This window comes from Chrysemys picta, chromosome 5 (assembly GCF_011386835.1).
Source record: "Chrysemys picta bellii isolate R12L10 chromosome 5, ASM1138683v2, whole genome shotgun sequence".
Taxonomy (NCBI): domain Eukaryota; kingdom Metazoa; phylum Chordata; order Testudines; family Emydidae; genus Chrysemys; species Chrysemys picta.
The window spans coordinates 81,548,769-81,569,805 of NC_088795.1; the positions used below are offsets into that span (position 1 = coordinate 81,548,769).

Consider the following 21,037-nt stretch of genomic DNA (forward strand, 5'->3'; position numbering starts at 1 on the left):
GCTTGCCCCTCACCAGTGCGCCAGCCAGGGAACAGAATTGGGGGCCACTCCATGCGGTTCCCAGAAGCAGCCACATGGCCCCCGCTCCAGCGCTGCAGCCAGGGAGCAGGGTCGGGGGGGGTGAGAGGGGGCGGGCACTTCACACAGCTTCCAGAAGCCGCGACTCCAGCTCCTATGCACTGCAATGGCCCCTCCCGTGCTCCAATGGGAGCTGCGGGGGCAGTGCCTGCGGACAGGGCAGCGTGTAGAGCCGCCTGGCTGTGCCTCTGCATAGGAGCTCGAGACGGGACATGCCGCTGCTTCCGGGAGCCATTTGAGGTAAGTGCTGCCCAGAGCCTATATCCTTGAACCTCTCCTCATGCCCCAACCCCCTGAGCTCCTGCCGAACCCCTTGATCCCAGCCCAGACCACCGTCCTACACCCCAACCCCCTCATCCCCAGCCCCACCCCAGAGCCCACACCCCCAGCCAGAACCCTCACCACCGACCCCAGCCCAGAGCCCCCTCCCATACCCTGAACATCTCATTTCTGACCCCGCCCCAGAGCCTGCACCCCAACCTCAATTTTGTGAGCATTCACAGCCTGCCATACAATTTCTATTCCAAGATGTGGCCCTTGGGCCAAAAAGTTTGCCCACCGCTGTCCTAGGGACCAGGTCTCGGTGGTTTTGCTGTTTCTGCCTGTAGTAAGGGCAGTGCATGAAGGGGAAGCTAGCCCCCATACCTTCTGCCCAAGGCACTGCCCCCTCCTGCTACTGCCAGAGCCCTGAGCCGCAGCCACTGGCCCCCTCACCCCATCCCCAGGCCCCTCCGGACGGCACGAGCACCCTCATCCCCAGGCCCCTCCGGACGGCACGAGCACCCTCATCCCCAGGCCCCTCCGGCCGGCACGAGCACTAGGTGGCCCCAGCACCAGGCAGCCCAAGCACTGGCTCCAGCCGCCCAAAGTCCCGGGTCATAGGCTGGCCCACCCTAGCCCCAGCCCCAGCCTGCTTCTGGGAAGAGGAGCAGCCTGGGCTGGGGCCACAGGGGAACGAGCGGGAAGCAGGAGGGGGCCTCGGGGCAGAGCATGGGTGGGGGTCACACGTGGCTTTTTGGGGAGGCTTAGCTTCTCCTGGCCTGCGATACCCACCGCTCATGGCCTGGAGTCTACAACGCTGTGATTGGGACCATCAAGGTAACGGTCAGGCCCAGCCAGAGTGCCTAGCTCTGCCCAGCACTGGTGGCCCTCAAGCCCTTCCCTCATTCTCAGGCAGGTGGGTGCCTGTGAGACGTGCCAGGGTGGTGGGTGGGTGACTAGGGCAGGGCTGCCAGGTGCAAGGCACTCAGTGGGTTGCTGAGGTGGAGGATGTCAGCAGGGGCTGGCTGTGGCACCTGCCTGGCCCCTTCGCCCGCTTGCTGGCTCTGACCCCTGCTGAGGCGATGAGCTGCGCATGCCCCATGGGACCCCTCTCCCTGACAGATGTGTGTTAATAGTGGGCCATGGTGCCTATTGCAGCTGCACAGGTGGGCCTGAGAGAAAAAAGTTTGGGACCCTCTAGGCTAGTGCTTAGTGCAAAGGCCTGGGACTCAGCAGCATCTGGAATCTGACCTGAATGACCAATACACACCTGGACATATTCAGCTCTGTGCAACTTGTTCCATCAGTTGTGTTATGCCAGGGCTGAATCTAGCACACCATATGATCACAGGTAAGTCACTTCAACAGCTCAAAACAAACCCTTTTGCCTTCTTTAACCCAGCTGTAAAACTAAGTGACAATCAGGTGGCACTGATTTTAGCTGCCCTGGATGAAGGCCTGAAGGTGCCATACAAAACCCTGTTTATTACTCTATCTGTGGACAGTTAGCTTCCTCTCCCTCAGCTGGTTACACTGTGCATTAGGTTTCCATACATGTTCTGCTTATTAGGAAATGTAATTTAATTTGAGAAATAATTTTGCTGGCTAAAGTCAAGATATTGCCATCATTTTTCCCCTCCCCTCGTGCTCTGTGTTTGCAACCAGAGCAGCAGGGAAGTAGAATTACTCTACAAAATCTGGTTAATTGTCCCTTTTCCCACTTGCTAAAGAAACTTGGGTTTGGTGAGAGGGGGAACTTGCCTCTGATTCAGGGTGGGGTGGTTTTTTTGGTTATGCTTAATCTTTTCCAAAAATCAAAGAAACACAATCTCAGCTGCTTCACTTCAATGGGAATTTCCCCTGAGAAGTGACTGACTTAGGCCCAGAACCACAAAGGCAGTTGGGCATTTTTCTGTGCTGCTGAAATCACGCAAGGGGAGGTCCTACAAAGCTATCTCAGAAAAGCCTTGAGCTGCATTATCTTTTCTATAACCCTCCTCCAACTCCTCATCTGGGTTTACTGAGGCAAAATAAGTTCTTTACCAAGATCACTCATTAGAGCATCAGCTGTGTTGTTCCATGGATTTGTAAGCAGCACTGAAAGTGGTGCTAAGAACTGAGGGTGTGACGTGGCATTGAGTTACTGATATAGCAGAATCCTACAGATCAGAACCCCCACTATCCAAACCTCCTTTTCCTAATGACCTGGATCAGAAGTCAGCATGGCGGTTACATGGCTGCCAATCCTGTGTTCAGTCCACTAATAATAATAACTATTATTATTACTCAGAGGACTTAAAAATAATATCACTACCCCCTTTTTATAGACAGGGAAACAGAGGCAGAGAGACAACAGGTCAGTAGCAGAGTTGGGAACAGAGCCCTGGTCTCCTGATTACCAATCTGGTGCCCTGACCATTGGACCATATTGCCTTTAAGTCTGAGTTCCTCTTTCTATCTGTGTTGTGCTGCAGTTGTCTCACAGTACTTCCCATTCCATTTACAATGTACAAGGTAGTTCTCGATTCTAAAGCAAAGGCTAATCCCAGTTTTCCATGATGAGAGGTGACCCCCTTCACCTTCATACCAAAAGCCTAAACTGTGTGGATAAGATTAAAAAATGACAAACAAGAGGATTATTAAAAATTTAACTCTATATCATATTTATTATCAATCCACAGGATAATTTGATTGCTACATGAGCTCATAAAAGCTATTTCACCTTTACAAAATTAAAAAAATGTGCCACAAGGATGTAATAACTGCTGATAACCCACCAAGAACTGAATCTTAAAATTATAAATTTGCTGTAGAAAAGATTAAAAAAACAATTATATTCACTTTAGAATTTTACTTTGAATAAAATATTCCCCTGTATAAAAAATAAAAAAGCTTGCTCTGGTTAGAATTAGAGTACTTTTTTTCTTCTTGAAATCTGGGAATTTGCATAATATCTCTGTAATATTTTTCTTCCTATTGTACCACGCGGCATTCAAGCATAGCAGATTAGAAACAAACACGAGAAAAGCAATCTTACAATGTGTGAAATCCATATAGGAAGGTTTACCTTCCTTTTCTTTCCCTACTTCTCAAGACTTGTTAGCAAGAATAGCCTTGGAAAAGAATAAAGATGGGAGGGGGCTTTGAATGTGCCATTAATTAGAGCAAGGTAATAAAAGGCCTTTTTGTAAGTGCTTTTTAATAAGGTGCAGAAGCAGACTGCAACGTTGCTAGTACTGCACTATGTACATATTCACAATAGATTTTTTTATTTAAAAAAAAAATTCCAGCTAGTTCACATTTTCTCTTCCATTCTGAGGCTTTCAGTTCCATCACAGCTGTGACTGCAAGAAGTGCAGCAACACCACTTCCCCTGTGGTTGTTGGTCCTCTTATGAAGTACTGGAGCTTATATAAGTGGGCCAAAGTTCTGTTTTTCCTATGCAGTAACCTTGGAAATCCATCTGGTTTCAGGTATACATACTGATGGCTGGAGTCCTGAGTTAAAAAGCTCCAGTACTGGAGTCGGACACAGCAATGTTCTATATTGTCAAGGCTTTCCCTTAGATTTGTCTAATGTGCGTCAGAGTTGCACCTCTTCTAGAGAAACATAAAATACAAATACAAACCAAAACTAAAGAGACACAGTCAGAGGCTTAGCAGCTCTTGACTCTCGACTGGGTGATGTCTGATGTTTTCTTGATGACACTAGCCCGTGTCTCATGGTCTGGCCTGCTGCTGCTGGCAGAAGCTGAAGACACTACTTGTGGGAGAGGGACAGCTGGGAAGGGGGGCCAGGAGCTGTTGTAAGGCAGTGGGGAGCTTTCTTCTTTGATGGTGACCTGGAGGTCAGGCTTGTTGGAAGTCACAAAGGTAGCCATACTGGGAAGAATATGAGAAGTGTTCCTCATACCAAGATTGCTCAGATACTGTTTGCCTTCAATGTTTTTCTTTTGCCACTGAAGCCGACCCTGAAAAGAAAAAGACCGTCAGTGAATGTGATTTTGTAAACTACTCCTGCTAATATAACTGATAGAAGAGAGCAGCCTCTGTCTCTTTCAGTCATGCCCTAAATTGCATTATAGTGTTGTAGCCAAATAAAGGATCACGTACTAAGGAATGGCCACTAAAACCTGTGCTTCTAGCCTTTTATGTGTGATCTTGTGATTTCTTCTCCCTCCAGAATCCCACTCTCTTAAGTCTAGATGTTCCTCTGCATAACTTACCCTGCTGATGGAAAACAAAGGCCATATTCTCAGTTATTCTGGAAAAATGGGCACGGGGACAAGGAACTCTGAGCATCAAAGTGCAAAATTTCCCCCATTTGGTCGATCAGGGGGTTCCCCCCTCCTTGGAATGGGCAAGGGTTTCAGCACCTGAATCCAGAGGAAGTGTGGTCACCCACAGAAGTCAAGTGCCTAAACATAGATATCATTCCTTAGCCAGCACAGAACAGAATCCAGCAGCTGTCAAAGCTGCTAGCATTATTCTTTCATGGGCTATCCACTCTGATATCTATGTGGCCTATAGGCAATCATGCCACAGAGAGCATCTGCTCCATTCCCCAATGCATGCAGAACATCAGTGCACACCCAGGAAGGGAATTCTATGAGACCGGGGAGCAGGGTAATCTTACTATAGAACTAGTGATAAGCCCCGCACTGGGAAGCTAGTAGAGGCATTTCTCATTCCCAGGTTGTTCAGACTATCCTAGGGGAGTCTGCTGAGTTTTGTTCTCCTCTGCCTGCAGCAGCAGGATGGAAAATATGGCCCACAGGATCAGCAATGTTTTAGGGTCAAACCCTACTAAAGCCAACCCTCCTTCTGGCAGCAAGTAGCAGCTCAGCCGTACTCCAGCACACTACCCTGCAAGGTGCTATTTTTACATCCTTAGAGAATTTTCACTTCTTTTTATGGTATTAAATGTCATTAGCTGGGTAAGTTCTTCCCCCAAGCTCCCCTCCCTCTTCAGGAGGATGAGAGATGAACAGCTTATTTAACGTTAAAGTATGTACACTGAGAGCAGAGTTAATGTTGCTGCTCATTTTTTACTTCATAACAGAATTGTCCCGCCAAAGGGATTCCAACTTTTTTTTTTTTTTGTTATTAAACTGAGCAAGAAAAGGGCCTTGCAGGGAAGTTTTTCATGAATATGAAGCTGGAATCCTGAAGCCAAATTAGCCTTGCCTCTAATATACATATGTATTTTTATGTCCAATTACATGATCTACATATATAAAGCTGAGATTTACATGCACAAATAGATGTGCATGCATCTATTCAGCAGGTGCAAAATTAGAGGCTGGAAATGAAAAATTGTTCCATGGGTTCTGTTAGGTCACAAGCAATAGCTCCACACAACATCTGGTGGTTATATATTATTTCCTTTTATTTCTTTTCATTCAAAGCATGAGAACAGACTCGTCAGGAAAGCTCACATGCACCACATTTGCAAGAGTCTCTCCATCATTAAGATCGCCATTTCCTGCTATTGTGTGAGCCCAGACAACATACAAGAAAATCCAAACAAGGCTGCTCGTAACCAAGATAAAATACTAAGCTACCCAGAAAGCACTGAGCCATAACACACATGCATGCACAAAGCCCCTCCATTGCTTTATTCTGTATAAATAAATTTGTTTGTTTGTTTCCACAGTTGACATCTCTCCAAAGCACATATTTGATTTTCCTATACAAATTAGTTTACTTCTAATTTTGAGAGATCATGAAGTTGTTTTTTGTTTTGTTTTTAAAACAGGCATCAACTTCATTCTACAAGCATCTGAGCATTCATCTCCATACAAAATTAATATTGTCCGAGTAGAAATGTATTTTGATGGGGACAATGGGAAAGAACCTCCACAATATGTATCACTTTAGTACTTGAAGAATTTCTCCTGAACACTATAAAACCAAGTGCTTACCTCTGCATTTTCTTCATCACTGGGAATGCTGTCTGTCGTTTCACTTTCTGTTGGACAAAATGGAAGTAAAAATGAAAGTGGGCATCATTCTACCTGAAGTATCAAAATCCATCTAAAAAGACAATATCCACTGCTAAGAAACAGGTCACTATAACCTCTTCTAGAGCTACCAAAGATTAAAAGATACACATAAATAAATAAATTAAATAAACAGTACAAGAGCCTTCATTCCCTGTCATGCATGAATTGACTCCAGACTTGTAACATGAGGCCTATATAAAAAGCAGCTTGCTGAACCTGTGAGCACCTGAACAGAGAAAAACAAAAAGATGAACATGATAAACAAACCTGTGCACTTAAAACAAGGAAATAGACTACACTAGGTGTAGGAAATGTTAAAGAGAAGCAGATTCACAAGGAGCTTAACCTTATGGGCAAAAGGAGAGACTTTATTTTTCCTTCGCCATCGTGTTTGCTACCTAGCATACCATTTTATGGCGTGGCTAAAATGTTGCAGTCAAAGCCCTTTCCTTTGCTTTATCAAAGCAACACTATTCACAACCGCACCCAAAGAGAGATAAAAATGCTTTCATTTGATAATTTCTATCTAAACTTTCAGCCTCAAGGACTAGTCTTCTGTAATATGTTTTGTTACTGCTACTATAGAATTTGTTCTCATTTACTTTTATTTCATCCTTCTCTTGCCCTTAATATCCCACCCCGAGCCCCTCCATCACTGAATCTCCACACACATCCCTTTTGATTCCCACAACCACTGTATCTTCCTTGCCCCCACCTATGATCATCCTCTTGATCACTGCACCTCCACATACACACACCCACCATCAGCTCCTCCAAGCACTGCACCTCTATACACAAGCATGCACACACACCCTCTCCTCGCCCCGTAATCATTGCACCTCCATATACACACACCCCTCTCCTCGCCCCCCCACCCACTGCACCTCCACACACACACCCCTGCTATAATCCCACCAACCACTGCACCTTCACACACATATATCCCTCCCATACTTCCCCTGAGCACTGTACCCTAACATGCCTCTTATCTCCCCACACATACACAGTGCCTCCACCTCCACACTTCTCATCACATCTGTATTCCTGTCTCCTAACCCAAATGCACACACTTAACCGAACGGAGGTGAGTGGGCCATAGACCCTCCTCTGTGTCACATACAGTGCTAAGCAAATAGATGGGATCATTGCATTCTGGAAATGTCACTTTATTGCAGCATAACCTATCCACATGTGGGAGTTATATAAAAACAGCTGAATAGTTATTCTGATAAAGATTAGGACTTTGCACAGCTTCACATGTGCTGACCTGGATAAACGGAGTTGCCGCAAGGTGTTTTTTCCAATTACGCCAAACTACAAGCAATCTGTATAGAAGACGAGGGGCACAATTTGAGAACTACATGGATAGAAGGAATTCACATGCAGACATGAAACAGATACTCCGATGTACAGAAATGTGTGGTAATAAAGAATTTTGTAATGCAAACAAGAAGGAATCAGTCCTCAATGTTCATATATTATCAAAGTCTGAGCAAGAGATGGTTTCAGCACTGGCAAAGGCAGAAGGTAACTGGGATGCACAAAATTCTAAAGGAAAGAGAGGCTGCAAGACTATTTGAATTATTGTCAACAAGATGAGGTAAGCAAAGAATGAGGCTAGCAAGTGAGGGCAATAATAGGTGTTAACTTGAACAGCTTCAAAAAGGAGGTAGATGGGTTTTTGCAAGAAAACATTTTTGGGTACTTCAGACCACTTTTTGGTAGCAATGATAAAATAATTGTTATCATGGTAAGTCACTGCATAATGAGGTGGCCTTCTCACACCATGCAATATTGCACATGGGATGTGCCTGATGCATCCTTTGTGCATTACTCTGCCACACCATGCTATTGCAAGGTCCAAAACAAACCTGGGACTCTTGAATGGTTGTACCATTTGGATTTGCACAGTGCAAAGTGTGAAGTGAGATTATCCTATGAATTTCAGGACTGGTGGCAGTGCTTACATAAAACCTACAGGATTCCTATCCTGTGAATCATTTGTATGCTTAAAAAAAGTCCTGGACCAGATCCTTGTCTGCTGCCACGACACGCACTCATGAAATAGAAAGGTGGCATTCTTTACGTTACCTTTGTGCTTAGCCAAGCCTGAACTACCTGTGAACCAGGCTGATCCCCGAGCATGGAGTTAGAGCATCCTGAAGACACCCACAATGCCAGTACAACAGTGGAGAATCAGCAATGCATAGGGACACCACAACTGTGCCTCATTTTCCCCATGCATGCCCCGAATACTGTGCTAGGGAGGGTAGCATAAAAGCCATTACATGAACACTGGAGGATATGCCTCACGTGCGGGATCCTCCCATGGTCAGCTATGTTGGCTATAGGGCTGCTTCATGACAACGGAGTGGTGCAAAGCAGATGCCACACATCCCAAGATCTAGTTCCATATATTTTCTATGTACTCAAATTATTTATTCAGATTCTTTGGCTGAGGTTAAGAGAAGCATTTTTGTCATGTTCAGTTATACTGGGAGAGTTGTGCAAGAACTTGACAGACAAATGTTTCTAAGGCTCGATCTTCCATTAGTAATACATTTTATAACATCCTCTTCCCAAAGCCCCTCTGAAGCTCTGACCATTACAGACTAACCACAGTGGCCATGATGATCATATATATGATCCAATGCTGGAGGTGATTCCAAGAGAACATGATGCTATTCACCCTGACATTAAGATAAAAATATTTTCTATAAAAATGTGTCTGGAACTAATTTGCCTAATGGTTGAAAGATAAAGCCACAGAGAGAGTAATGAGTCACACCCAGACCAATGTAATATTAATGACTGTTTAAAAGGACAAACATTTCTGTTTCTACTCGTGCCCTCCGAAGGCTTGTAAGCTAGTTGACAACAGTGCAAAAATGAAGGACATGTTGTGTCTCAGACTGTTGCCACCTTTCAAGTATGTTTAGATCAATAATTGTCCAGCTTTGCCATTCTGCAGACCTCTGCAACAGAGACAGCCTCCCCTCTGAAACTCCCAATTCCACACTTGCACAGTGACATTATCATCAGCTGAAGTGCATAGAGGCACCAGCTCCTTTGTGCTAGATACTGTGCAAACATATAGCAAAGAGACAGTCCCCACCCCAAAGAGTTTAGGCCCAGAACTTTAAAGTTATATTGGTGCCTAAATTCCATTGATTTCAATGGGAGTTAAGCACCCAAATACCTTTGCGGATGTGGGTCTCAGTGTCAAAGTATCTATAGTGCTCAGTTCTGTGGCCCATCTCCCAATTCTCCACCCTCTCTATCTGTTCTGAGGCTCCATGAACTATAACTTTAGACCCACTGAACAAGAGCACTAGTGGAATGTTGGCAATGTATCTCCATGCACACCCAAAGAGACTATGAAATACTTTATCTAATAGATTTCCTTAGTCTAGTATTTACTTTAGGCACCTAGGAAACTAAAGCTTTCAAATATGCCTTCGGATTGAACAACGAACTGTACATTTTTAAATGATTACTGATAACTACATTTTTAATATTTTGGTTGATTAAAAATAAGTAATAATGAAATGTAGTTTAGACTATTCAGGGATAGGTTCTGCTAGCCCTTCTCATGTTAAATAGCACCTTTCTCCAGGAATTGTTCCATTGAAGCCACTTGTGGAACAAGCTTCTATTCACATGAGTAAGGCTAGCAGTATCTGGCTCTTTGTTCCCTGTAATTATCACATGGGACAATCAGTAAATGTGAATTACATGTAAACAGTAAATGGACAAAATATACTGTACATACAACTTTCTTGCTTTACAGTATGATAAATGTTAAAGAAAACTGGAGTGGATAGTGGGAGATACAATATGAAAAAACAAGGCTGTGCAGGGAGAGAAGGGGAAAAGAAAACAGGCCATTATGCTTCCCAAGCCTCTTAAAATAGGATTCATCTGTAAATCAATGATAGGGACTAATCAAGGGAAATCGTGGAATGAAGAGCAAATGTGATAACTCTAAAATCAACATCAGTGCCATAAGGCAGTAATAGTAAAATAACACTGTCAACTTAAATTTGGGCCGGTGTTTACATATTGTAAAAATAAGCTTTTATAAAATGTAGAAATGTTTTCATATTGAAAATATCCAATGAAAACAGTTGTTTTTAAACAAACCTTCTCCATCAGCATTTAAAACTCCAGCACTAAGAATCTGAAAGCAATACTAAAATGTCAACAAAGTGAAACTAACTTCATTGATTTTCAGTTGAAGCTGAGAAAAATACCAAAAAAACCCACAAAAATCACCAGTATAAATAGTGGCAGAAATACTGGATTTTAACTCTTTCAACTTTTATAATCAAAAAGTGTTATAGAGAAATAAATTTGTTTGCAGCATTAGGAGACAAGGTGGGTGAAGTAATATCTTTTATTGGATGAACTTCTGTTGGTGAGAGAGAAGTTTTCAATTTACACAGAGCTCTTCCTCAGGTCTGGGAAAGGAACTCAGAGTCACAGCTAAATACAAGCTCAAACAGATAGTTTAGCATCAGTAGTTAGCACTTATTCTAAGGGACCATTCAAGGTGAAGTGGCCCATCATTTTAAGTCAGGGGTAGGCAACCTATGGCACATGTGCCAAAGGTGGCATGAAAGCTGATTTTCAGTGGCACTCACACTGCCCGGGTCCTGGCCACGGGTCCAATTTTGCATTTTAATTTAATTTAAATTTTAATGAAGCTTCTTAAACATTTTAAAAACGTTATTTACTTTACATACAACAATAGTTTAGTTATATATTATAGACTTACAGAAAAAGACTTCTAAAAAGGTTAAAATGTATTATTGGCACACGAAACCTTAAATTAGAGTGATTAAATGAAGACTCGGCACACCACTTCTGAAAGGTTGCCGACCTCTGTTTTAAATTGACACTGTCTCTCTAATAAAAGATGTGCATCCCTAACTGATTTTGCACCTACAAAGGTTTACTTCATTGGCACTTATGTTTCCCTCCTAAAATAGAGGTTGCTTTCTGGCTTCCCAGTGTGAAATTAGGGAAGACAATGGGAAGTATTAGAACTCAGGTCCAAAAATATGACCAGCGAAGTATAAGTGTTTCAGAATCTCTGTCAACTACCCTATGGTACAAAGCAGGGGTCCCCGCCAGGGCGCCCGCCGGGGCATCTAAGTGCGCCCGCGTACTGGTCGGCATACGAGCATCTGCCAAAATACCGCCAACAAGCAGCGTCATCCAGAGGCGGCGGCATTTCGGCGGCGACACCTCTGGATGCTGCTTGTTGGCGGCATTTTGGCGGCGACGCCTACTGACGTTGCCGCTTGTCAGCGGCATTTCGGCGGATGCTTGTCCGCCGCCACGGTCCTCCGTGGCTCGTCGTCTGGCACCCGCCAGTCGAAAAAGGTTGGGGACCACTGGTACAAAGCAAAGAAACCATCCACCACCTCCCCAACTGTGGTATCTGCCTAATTGCTTAGGCCTATGTAACATTCCAGCGCTACCGTTAGCTCTCCTGAATCTTGTGAAAGTTCTTTTGAGGAATGACTTACCTGCATAGGAGGAGACTGGGGAGATCTGCAGAGGGTACAGCTGACTCATGCTGAGCGGCTGCTCATCACACTCTGTTGTCACCTCTACTACTTGGCAAACATCAGGAGGATTGGCAACTATCACCTGCTCCTCAGTACTGCCATCAAGATGGGGCTGTCCTACAACTCCATATGAGAAGGAAGAGATAGGTTATTGCAAGACTCCCTGATTTGTCAGACACATTGAACTGTTGCATTAGTACTGGGGTGGGCAAACTATGGCCCATGGGCTGGAACCGGCCCGTGAGCTGTTTTAAGCCGGCCCGCGAGCTCCCGCTGGGGAGCGGGGTCTGGGGTTTGCCCCACTCCAGTGCTCCAGCCGGGGAGCAAGGTCAGGGTCCGCTCCATGCAGCTCCTGGAAGCCGCAGCATGGCCCCGCTCCAACATTCCAACCAGGAAGCAGGGTTGAGGACCACTCCATGTGATTCCCAGAAGCCGCAGCATAGCCACGCTCTGGCACTCCAGCCAGGGCACAGGGTTGGAGGCCGCACCACACAGCTCCCAGCAGCTGCGGCATGGTCCTGCACCCCGTCCCATCCCCCTCCCGGCTCGTACATGCTCCAATGGCCCCCTCCGGTGCTCCAATGGGAGCTGCAGGGGTGGTGTCTGCAGATGGGGCAGCGTGCAGAGCGGCCAGGCCGCACCTCCGCATAGGAGATGGAGAAGGGACATGCCACTGCTTCTGGGAGCCGCCTGAGGTAAGCGCTGCTTGGAGCCTGCACCCCCTGAGCCTCTCCCCACGCCCCAACCCCCTGCCCTGATCCCCATCCCACCCTCCAAAAGCCTAGATCCCAGCCCAGAGCACCCTCCTGCACCCCAAACCCCTCATCCCCAGCCCCACCCCAGAGCCCGCACCCCTAGTCGGAGCCTCTCCCCCACCCCAGCCCAGAGACCCCTCCCACACCGTGAACTCCTCATTTCTGGCCCCACCCCAGAGCCCGCACCCCCAGGCAGAGCCCTCACACCCCCCCTGCACCCCAACCCCAATTTTGGAGCATTCATGGCCCACCACACAATTTCTATTCCCAGATGTGGCCCTCGGGCCAAAAAGTTTGCCCACCCCTGCGTTAATAGCTAAATTGTGGTCTTCTCACTCCATGCCTGACTGTTTCTAGCAAGGCTTCTAAGGAAGTTTTGGTTGCTGTTTTCAGTCTCTAACACCTTCAAAACTGCCTCCTTCCTTTCCAGTTGTCACCACTGGAAATGCTTAAGCAGATCAGTAAGTATGGCCCCCAGCCAGAGGTAGCCCACAGTTCCACAATGCAGCCTGTAGCTATGCTAATCTTTAAAACAGAAATGAGGCCTTACCAGAGTATACAGAGCTCCATCTTTATCAAAACATTACTTGCTAGAATCAGTGATTACTGTAGGCTACACTTCTGTATTAATGGTGATGGGTAACTGCAATACATCCCTCTTAATGTAAGTCAGATGCAGCGCTTGGCAAGTTGCCAATGCTTTGTGGACTTTGGATGCCCTGATACACATCAGGTACTGTAAAGCACAGTGGTTCAAAACTCATTTACAGACAGTGGCCCAAATTAATCCCTGGGTAATTCTACTGACTTCAGTGGTTTTAAACAGGGAATTAATCTGGCCGAGTTTCTCCTAGAGACAGGCATGAAGCAGGGACTTCTTGCCATCCCCTGCAATACCAGCTACCATATGTAAAAAGCAATGTTGAGCTGTAGCCTCTAAGCACCAGGGTCTGTGACTGAAATGTATTTCATGATCTCTGCACCGCAATTTGGTTAAATATTAACAAAGGAGTTTCCCACTTCGGCAGGTAAATGCTACTCCACACTTTGGTTAGAAAAAGCTCCATTTTTTTTCTCTACAAAGTTGAGGCAGCCTGTAATATTCTGCAAGTTCTTCATTCAAGGATCCCAAAACACTTTACAGACATTAGGTAAGCCACACAACACAGCTGTGAGACAACTTAATATTTTTATACCTGTTTTACAGATGAGTAAACTAAGGCACCCAGAGGTTAACTGACAATGAAACAAAGGTAAAAGCCAGGAAGAAAACCCTGAACTTCCAGTCATGTGTTCAACCCACAGACAGACAAATACTTCCTCTTTGTACAACTTCTTTATCTCAACAATATAATCATAAAACAATTACACTAATAAAATGCATTCTCTGTCTAGTAAATGGAGGGGGCATTATATTATAGAGAGCATATCCGCAGTATGTGGTCTGCTCCCCGCTACACTAGGTTTTTAAAATTAACAGGGATTCCAGCACTGATGTGAAATACATTTGCTAAGCAGAAGTTGTACACAAATATAAATCTAAAATAACCAGCAGGTGATAAAAAGCTCAGGGTTAGACCTAGTCTCGTCAGTGTTCCTCAGAATTCACAATAATCAAAGTCAAAAGAGAAAATTATGTTCTACTTTCATTTGAATATAGCGGGTCAAAACTCCTTACTCAGGCAAAAATCTCATGGATTTCAATGGGAGTTTTGTGGGAATGTGCGCTGCAGGATTTGGTTCAGAGTGATCTGTGAGTAGTGATATACTGTTAGACGGAAGGATTATAAAATGATGGATTGTTTTGTCTATTTTAAGGAATACGAATTGCCATACTGGATCTGATCAACAGTTCATGTAGTCTGAATTTTGTCTCTGACAATGGCCAATATCGGATGCTTCAAAACAAGCTAAAGAGTAACCATAACACATGTAGTAACAGGAGGGATGCAGGGGAGACATTTTTTCTAGTCCCAAACTGGTGCCAAGATTATACACTGATGTATGACAGACTTAGTAATTCTTCTCAGAGATGACATAACTGCAGATGCTATTCTTATTAACAAAAGTGTTAAACAAGAAAAAGGAAAGAAGCATTTTTTCCCAGTTAAAATAATTGCATATAATTTTGTTCTGTAAAATGACAAGTAGTTAATCTGGAAACCTCCCCAAACCAGTATTTTATGAAGCAATTCCAGCAAACATAACTTTAAACAGACATTGACTAGGCTCTTTAAAAGGAGCCTGATTTAGAATTCCTACCACTTTGCTCCAGATACTTATTTCCACTGTAAACAACATTCCTCCTGGTTCTGCAGCGAGCTCTCAATAAGAGCAGAGAGGGGGAAAAAACATCCCATGTTCATTATCAGTGTGAAAGCGCTGTATTGTGCAATGCTGTCTTATTAAGAACACTCTGCCTTGATGGCCTTATCTTTCTCTTCAGTAACTGGAGAATTGTTACCCAACCCCGAGAGAGAAATTCAACGCTCATCAGCAAAAATACTGGTAGCTTGGACAAAATGCCATGGGCTTAGCTTCAGCTGCACCATCGCCCTCTTTCCCTTCCCCTCCCCAGCACACACAGGATGAATCTATTCTGCCTCTCTCTCTCTTTTTTTTTTTTTTTTTTGCTGTTTGTGTTGAAAAACTCCTTGGAGTAGTAAATAAGGATTTCCCTGTCTGCTGCCTATCCGAACTATACAGCCTAGATAATTAAACTAGAAAGCACACTCACACAAACAGGATGCTCTCAATTATAGACCAAATCCCAAATGCTTTGTTCGCGAAATAAAAATTACTCACATGAGTGAAGGGAGCACGATTTGGCCCTAGGTATTCCTGCTATCAATGATGTATACCTGACAACAATGGCAAAAATAAAGCCCTACAACATTTGGATTCGCTTCTGTTTGCCGGAGTAAAAAATGGTAATTCACCTTTGTAACTGTTGTTCTTCGAGATGTGTTGCTCATATCCATTCCAATTAGGCACACGTACACCTAATTGGAATCGATATGAGCAAGCACTCGAGGAAGAACTTTCCTTATTTTTATTATGGCACATAGACCAGACTGATAAATATTAGTGTCATCTACTAGTCTTTTCCTATGAACTACTGAGAACCTCTTATCAATGCAGTGTGCATTTAACTTCCAGTGAAGTTAAATGGAAGTTGAAAGCACTCAGTACCTCCCAGAATTGAGCTCTATAAACCTAGTCCAAATCCATAGTCCATTGAAGTCAGTCTTTCTTTTGACTTAATTGGAATCAGGCTCAATATGCTCCAAAAGGGTTTAAATTGTCCATTGTTTGACTTACAGTTTTCTAAATAAAGCAAAAATGTATAAAGTTTCTTCCCACTGGCTCCACATCAACTTTTGGGTATTTTAGCTTTCAATTTTGCACGTGGGTCTGATTTACTTGGGAAAAATGTTTCACTACAGTGCTGGAATTCCTCCAAGGCTAATTTTAAGACCCTCTGTAATAGAAGGAATAGAAATCTAAACATGCTCACAAAAACACAGTGCAATTAAACATACTGCTCCCTGGAGAGCAGAAGCACCCTAAATTTTCCATCCAGAAAAGTCTCTCGGTGAAAAAGCCTACAACTTAGCCTGCAAAATAAACGTGACAAAAAACAAGTCATTGCAACTAAAACCTATCATCTTTGCAAAGAGAACGTTAACGTATTTTCAAACATTTCACTTTGTACAGAAAAAAAGACATTCTAGGCCAAGTGGTGATTGGATTTCATTTCACTCTAACAATAACTACAGCCAAAGAGCTGTCAAAACATAACCCAACTTACATTGCTAAGAACCAATTATTCACATTTTACTCTGTCAGCTAACTCCTAACGCACCAGTTTTAAATGCAGTTTTCATTCATCTTCACTGTTGACATTTTGATGTTAACAGCACATTCCGTTACTGAAGTGCTGGTTAAAATAATCTGGGTCACATCACATTTAACCCTTTAATATATATTTTTAAATTACAACCAAAATGGCAACCTGTCAAAAGCCATTCAAGCCATCTTGGAATCATGAGAACTCTTTCAACTTCTATGCCCCAAGGTTACTACTCACCGTGCACTGGATAAAATATCAACCTGGCTGTGGAACGCTGTATGTGGTTCTCTCGGGAGTTGGTTAATGTCAGGAAGGGCCACCAAAGTGATGAGAAATACTTTTTTTCCCCCTCAGAAGATGAGCTTATTGCTCCCAACCCCTGCTAGCCTTGGAGCCAGGGATTGAGCTAGAGACCTGAACTCACATTCTGGGTTTGTGCCAAACCTTTAGATCACAAACCTGGTCCCGTGAAGCATGTTTTATAACTTTGGCATACTCCAAAATGTAAAATACTGATGCTAGAGTCAGCTTCATGCAGTCATATGTGCTATTCTGATACCATCTATGTCATGAACTGGAGTTTAAAGTCTAAAGACACATGCATACTGGTTTACTACTTGTGAGAAGTATGCACTGGAAGCACTTACCTACAATATTCACAGTACTGTCGACTTCACTTTTTATAGTGGAGGGTAGGAAGTAGTCAGAAGAGACCTCAGTTATTCCATTAGTCACTGCAAAAGATGACTCAACTGGCTCTTGCTAGAATGAAAACAGTGGAGTTGTGTCAGATTTAGTTTTGGTTTATTTTAGGAACCTTGACTTTATTCCCTATTCATCTCTTTGTGCCAAGATCACAACATAGCAAATCAGTTTCTGCCAGACACATACCCACTGCTCCCAGGTAGAAGCAGGATGAAGATCAATACTTAAGTTCTCCAAAAGGAGGCCAGAGATAACTACATTTCCATGCCTTCTCCATTTAAACTGAAGTTAAAAGTCACTCTTTACATTGACAGCGAGCCTCCAAAGAACAAATCAATTAATACACTCTTTGTTATAAAAGATTAACATTGGGGGTAATGAGGCTGACACACTGCCTTAAAACAGCATTTTATTAAATATTCATCCTCAGTGCTTTCCAAACATACTGCAGCACTGAATTCTTTCTGAAAGAACGCCTGAGGTGTCTGTACAGTCATTACTAAATTCTATCCTTAATTTTTCTCTATCACAAGAGTCCAAAACAAAACAAAACATTTATACTAAATCAAACCTTCTAGATCTCGTCATAGCTGTTGCTATAGGGCAATTCTGTTGGGAAAGCAACCACCCCTGTTCTATACACAATATACCTCTATGCATTTGCTGCGTGTCAGCTGGGGAAACCTATGTAACTTTCTTTTGAATATACTGTAGAAGTTATTACAAAAACTTGGGAGTTCTTTAACAGACCATCATCATTTTTTTAAAACAAGGGATTAACTGCAAGATCAGCCCTCCTCCCTGCTGGATGCCTGACAAGGCCTATAAATCATACAAGATATAATTTGATTTGGGACGGACAATGCCAGGATTAATAGTAAGGGCCTGATTCAATTTTGCCCTGAAACTTGTGTGATCATTTACATCTGAGCAAACTGCGTGCAAAGTAGATGTAACATGATACCATTCAGATCTGGTAGTGTTTTATACTTACTTTGCATGGGTATAAAAGAACACGCAAGGTGTAGGGCAAAGGCGAACTGGGCTTCAAGTTTTCTGTTCCCAGCCCTTCACTCTGTAAATCCAATAAACTCTGTGATCATGGTGTCAGAGGGACTGTAGAGACAGTGTGATGTCCCTTTTCTAATGAGCTTGCTCTAACTGGATAGTTTTTGGCAGTCATAGCTGCAGTGCTACCAACCAAGTAGTTACCATTTTTGGTCCTGATTCTTGTTTACATCTTTCTGACTTTACAATGGGGCCTTAAAGTGAGTGACAATATAATTCAGTCCCATCTGAAGGGCCCTTTACTCTGCCAGAGCTGTATAAAATGCCCTTAGCATAAATGAGAATCAGGCCCTTTATATGTGATGTCAGTTGTGTCAGTCCCATAAATCAAAGCATCAGTGTCTTCAGTTCACTATTGGAAAGGATGAATTCCGATAACTTTCACTGGTCCTTCATAAAGGATCCATGGACAGCAAAGAAAAATTAGGACTACAAAAAGTTCTAGGTTACTTGGGCCATGTCTCTCTTCTGACATACACTGGTTTAATACCAGAAAGACTCCACTGAACTCAGTGAAGTTACTCCTAATTTAAATGAGTGTGAGAAGAGAATCAGGCCTTTTGTCCATGCACACGCACACACACACACAGGAACTGTGGAGAAGATGAAGCATATGGGGCTGTTACCTGGGGATATATGTCATTATGAGGCAAATATTTTTACTTATATCGTGTATATAACATGTACTACTTGTACTCAGACCGTCGCAAAGCTTGGCTACCTTGTTGTAAACTGTATAAATCTCTCTAAATGGATAACTTACTATGTGTGCATGTGAGAACATGCAGTGGTAGGTTATAATCTATTGGTCTTGGGAAGGTTTCCAGTGGGGTGTTTCCCTGTTACAGTTCCCATACGCTATACCTGATAAGCTATGAAACAAGTTATAAAACCACCATTTATTCTTACTACAGCAGGGCTGCGGCTGCTCTTACTGAAATCAATGGGAAAATTCTCATTGTTTTCACTGTGGGCAGGACAGGGCCTACTGTCTGAAAACCGATTCAGATGGACACAAGCAGGATGAATTAACAGCAAGAGCTAAAGATCAGAATGGTCCCAAATTATCTGGGGACATGCACCAATTTTTTGTGATTTTTTTTAAATCAGAATTGATTGTGGAAATTAAAGTGAAAAACAGTTTTTCTCTTGTTAGCAGTGGATGCTGAATAAAGTACCATAAATTAAAAAATGCTAAACAGGAAGAGTCTAAAAGATAGAGACAAATCCATCCCTACTGTACATCGGGAAGTAAATGGTGCTATAATGGGGATTAATTTGGCCCATTGTTTGTTCAAATACATTAAAGAGCTTTTTAAAATTGATGTGACAGATATGGCAATTTCCTGAAATATCCTTGAAAACCCTTATTGAATTAATTATCTTTGGAGTCCACTGTATTAAATGCAAAGGTTCTCTATTATTGTGGGCTTGGATGATCAGACTACTATATTGAACAATATGGCAGACAAAAATGATCTTTTGGGACAATACATGTAAAGTGGAGTTCCTGGGAAATAGCTAGAGGGAGGTGAATGCAAATTCCTTCCCCCTACTTATGCAAAAGCCCAGCCTTCTAAAGCTACGCACTCAGGAAGGGATCATGGTCTCCTGTTCTCAGAATCTGACAATCAAAGGCCACACTATATATAAAGAAACAGGCTAATTTGCCCAGTGTCAGCGTGCTTGTTCTGAGCTAAAGCAGATATGAACTTGTAACCACAGAACAAAATCCTTGGTGAGGTTTGAAGGACTGACTCCTACCAAAGCCCTGCTGAAGAGAAAGGGGTGATCTCTGGTAAACTTATTAGCATGTGTATAGGCTCTTTTATTGTTTTAATATGTTTTTTTCTGTAATGCTTCCACCTGAAGAATAAAAGTAGCCTGCTTAGAAAGGACTGCGTGGTAACTTAAAACTGTGGGCAATTACCTGGTCATAACCTCTGGAGACAGAGCAAAACACAGACACTGGCCTGTTTAGGCAGTCTAGCTTGCTTGGGATATCACAGTGTAGGCAGGGAAATGTGCAGCCTAGAAAACCCTCGGTCAGGAGGGAGAGAGACACAAGTTTCCACCCAGGATAGGTGATAGCTGGGAGCCAGAAGCCTAGAATGGATGCCCTTGGTGGACCATGGAGGGGAAATACAGGTGCAGTTGCCCTGAACTGTGACAATTCCTCTCTCTCTCTGCCTTAAATTCTGCCTCCACTCAGCAAAAACTGATCCAGGCCAAAATCTTCAGAACAAACTGTGCAAGTGGTTACTATAAAAGTGGTACTTTTCTGCCATAGCAGATGCTTTTCTGCCTATCATGTGTTTGTAAAAGTTAGGCAGTAGTTTTCCAATGGGACCCTAACATTGCAGCCACAAAACAAACATTTGCATGTTTGTACAATGCCTAGCACAAAGGGGCTACCAATATTGGGCACCAGTGTACTATCAATATTAATACTAATAATCAGCAATAGATAACACTGAAGTTAGGGCCAGATTCTTGGCCCTGACTAAGTCCACTTTGCACTGCACCAGCACCTCATTGGTACAAAAAGGATCTTAAAGCCACTTTAAGGAAGCAGCTGCAGATTTTCAGCAGGGGTTTGTCAGGGGCAGGGATAGGAGGGGCATGCTGGGGGCAGGAAGGGAGCACACTGTGTCCCAGCTGGTACTTAGTCAGTGGAGCAATCCCTATGGGAATGCAGCAGACAGTGTAACTTGAAGCAGACTGAATTAGGTTGCTC

The 21,037-nt window shown here is 43.5% G+C and overlaps 1 protein-coding gene across 11 annotated transcripts in view; it reads right to left on the reverse strand.

Annotated features, from left to right (window-relative positions):
- Nucleotides 1-2,978: 2,978 nt before the first annotated feature.
- The window catches only part of IRF2 (interferon regulatory factor 2), a 61,790-nt gene continuing 43,731 nt past the window's right edge, over nt 2,979-21,037 (reverse strand). For 7 of the 11 annotated variants that reach the window (XM_005281964.5, XM_005281967.5, XM_005281966.4 and 4 more), the window contains 4 exons: nt 17,175-17,289; nt 11,878-12,042; nt 6,263-6,309; nt 2,979-4,309 (listed from right to left, as the gene is read on the reverse strand). In XM_005281964.5, the coding sequence (XP_005282021.1) occupies nt 3,995-4,309; nt 6,263-6,309; nt 11,878-12,042; nt 17,175-17,289 (642 nt within the window). In that variant the 3' untranslated portion in view covers nt 2,979-3,994. The remainder of the gene's footprint in view (nt 4,310-6,262; nt 6,310-11,877; nt 12,043-17,174; nt 17,290-21,037) is intronic. The other 4 variants (XM_024105317.3, XM_065596777.1, XM_065596776.1 and 1 more) reach the window with 1 other exon arrangement.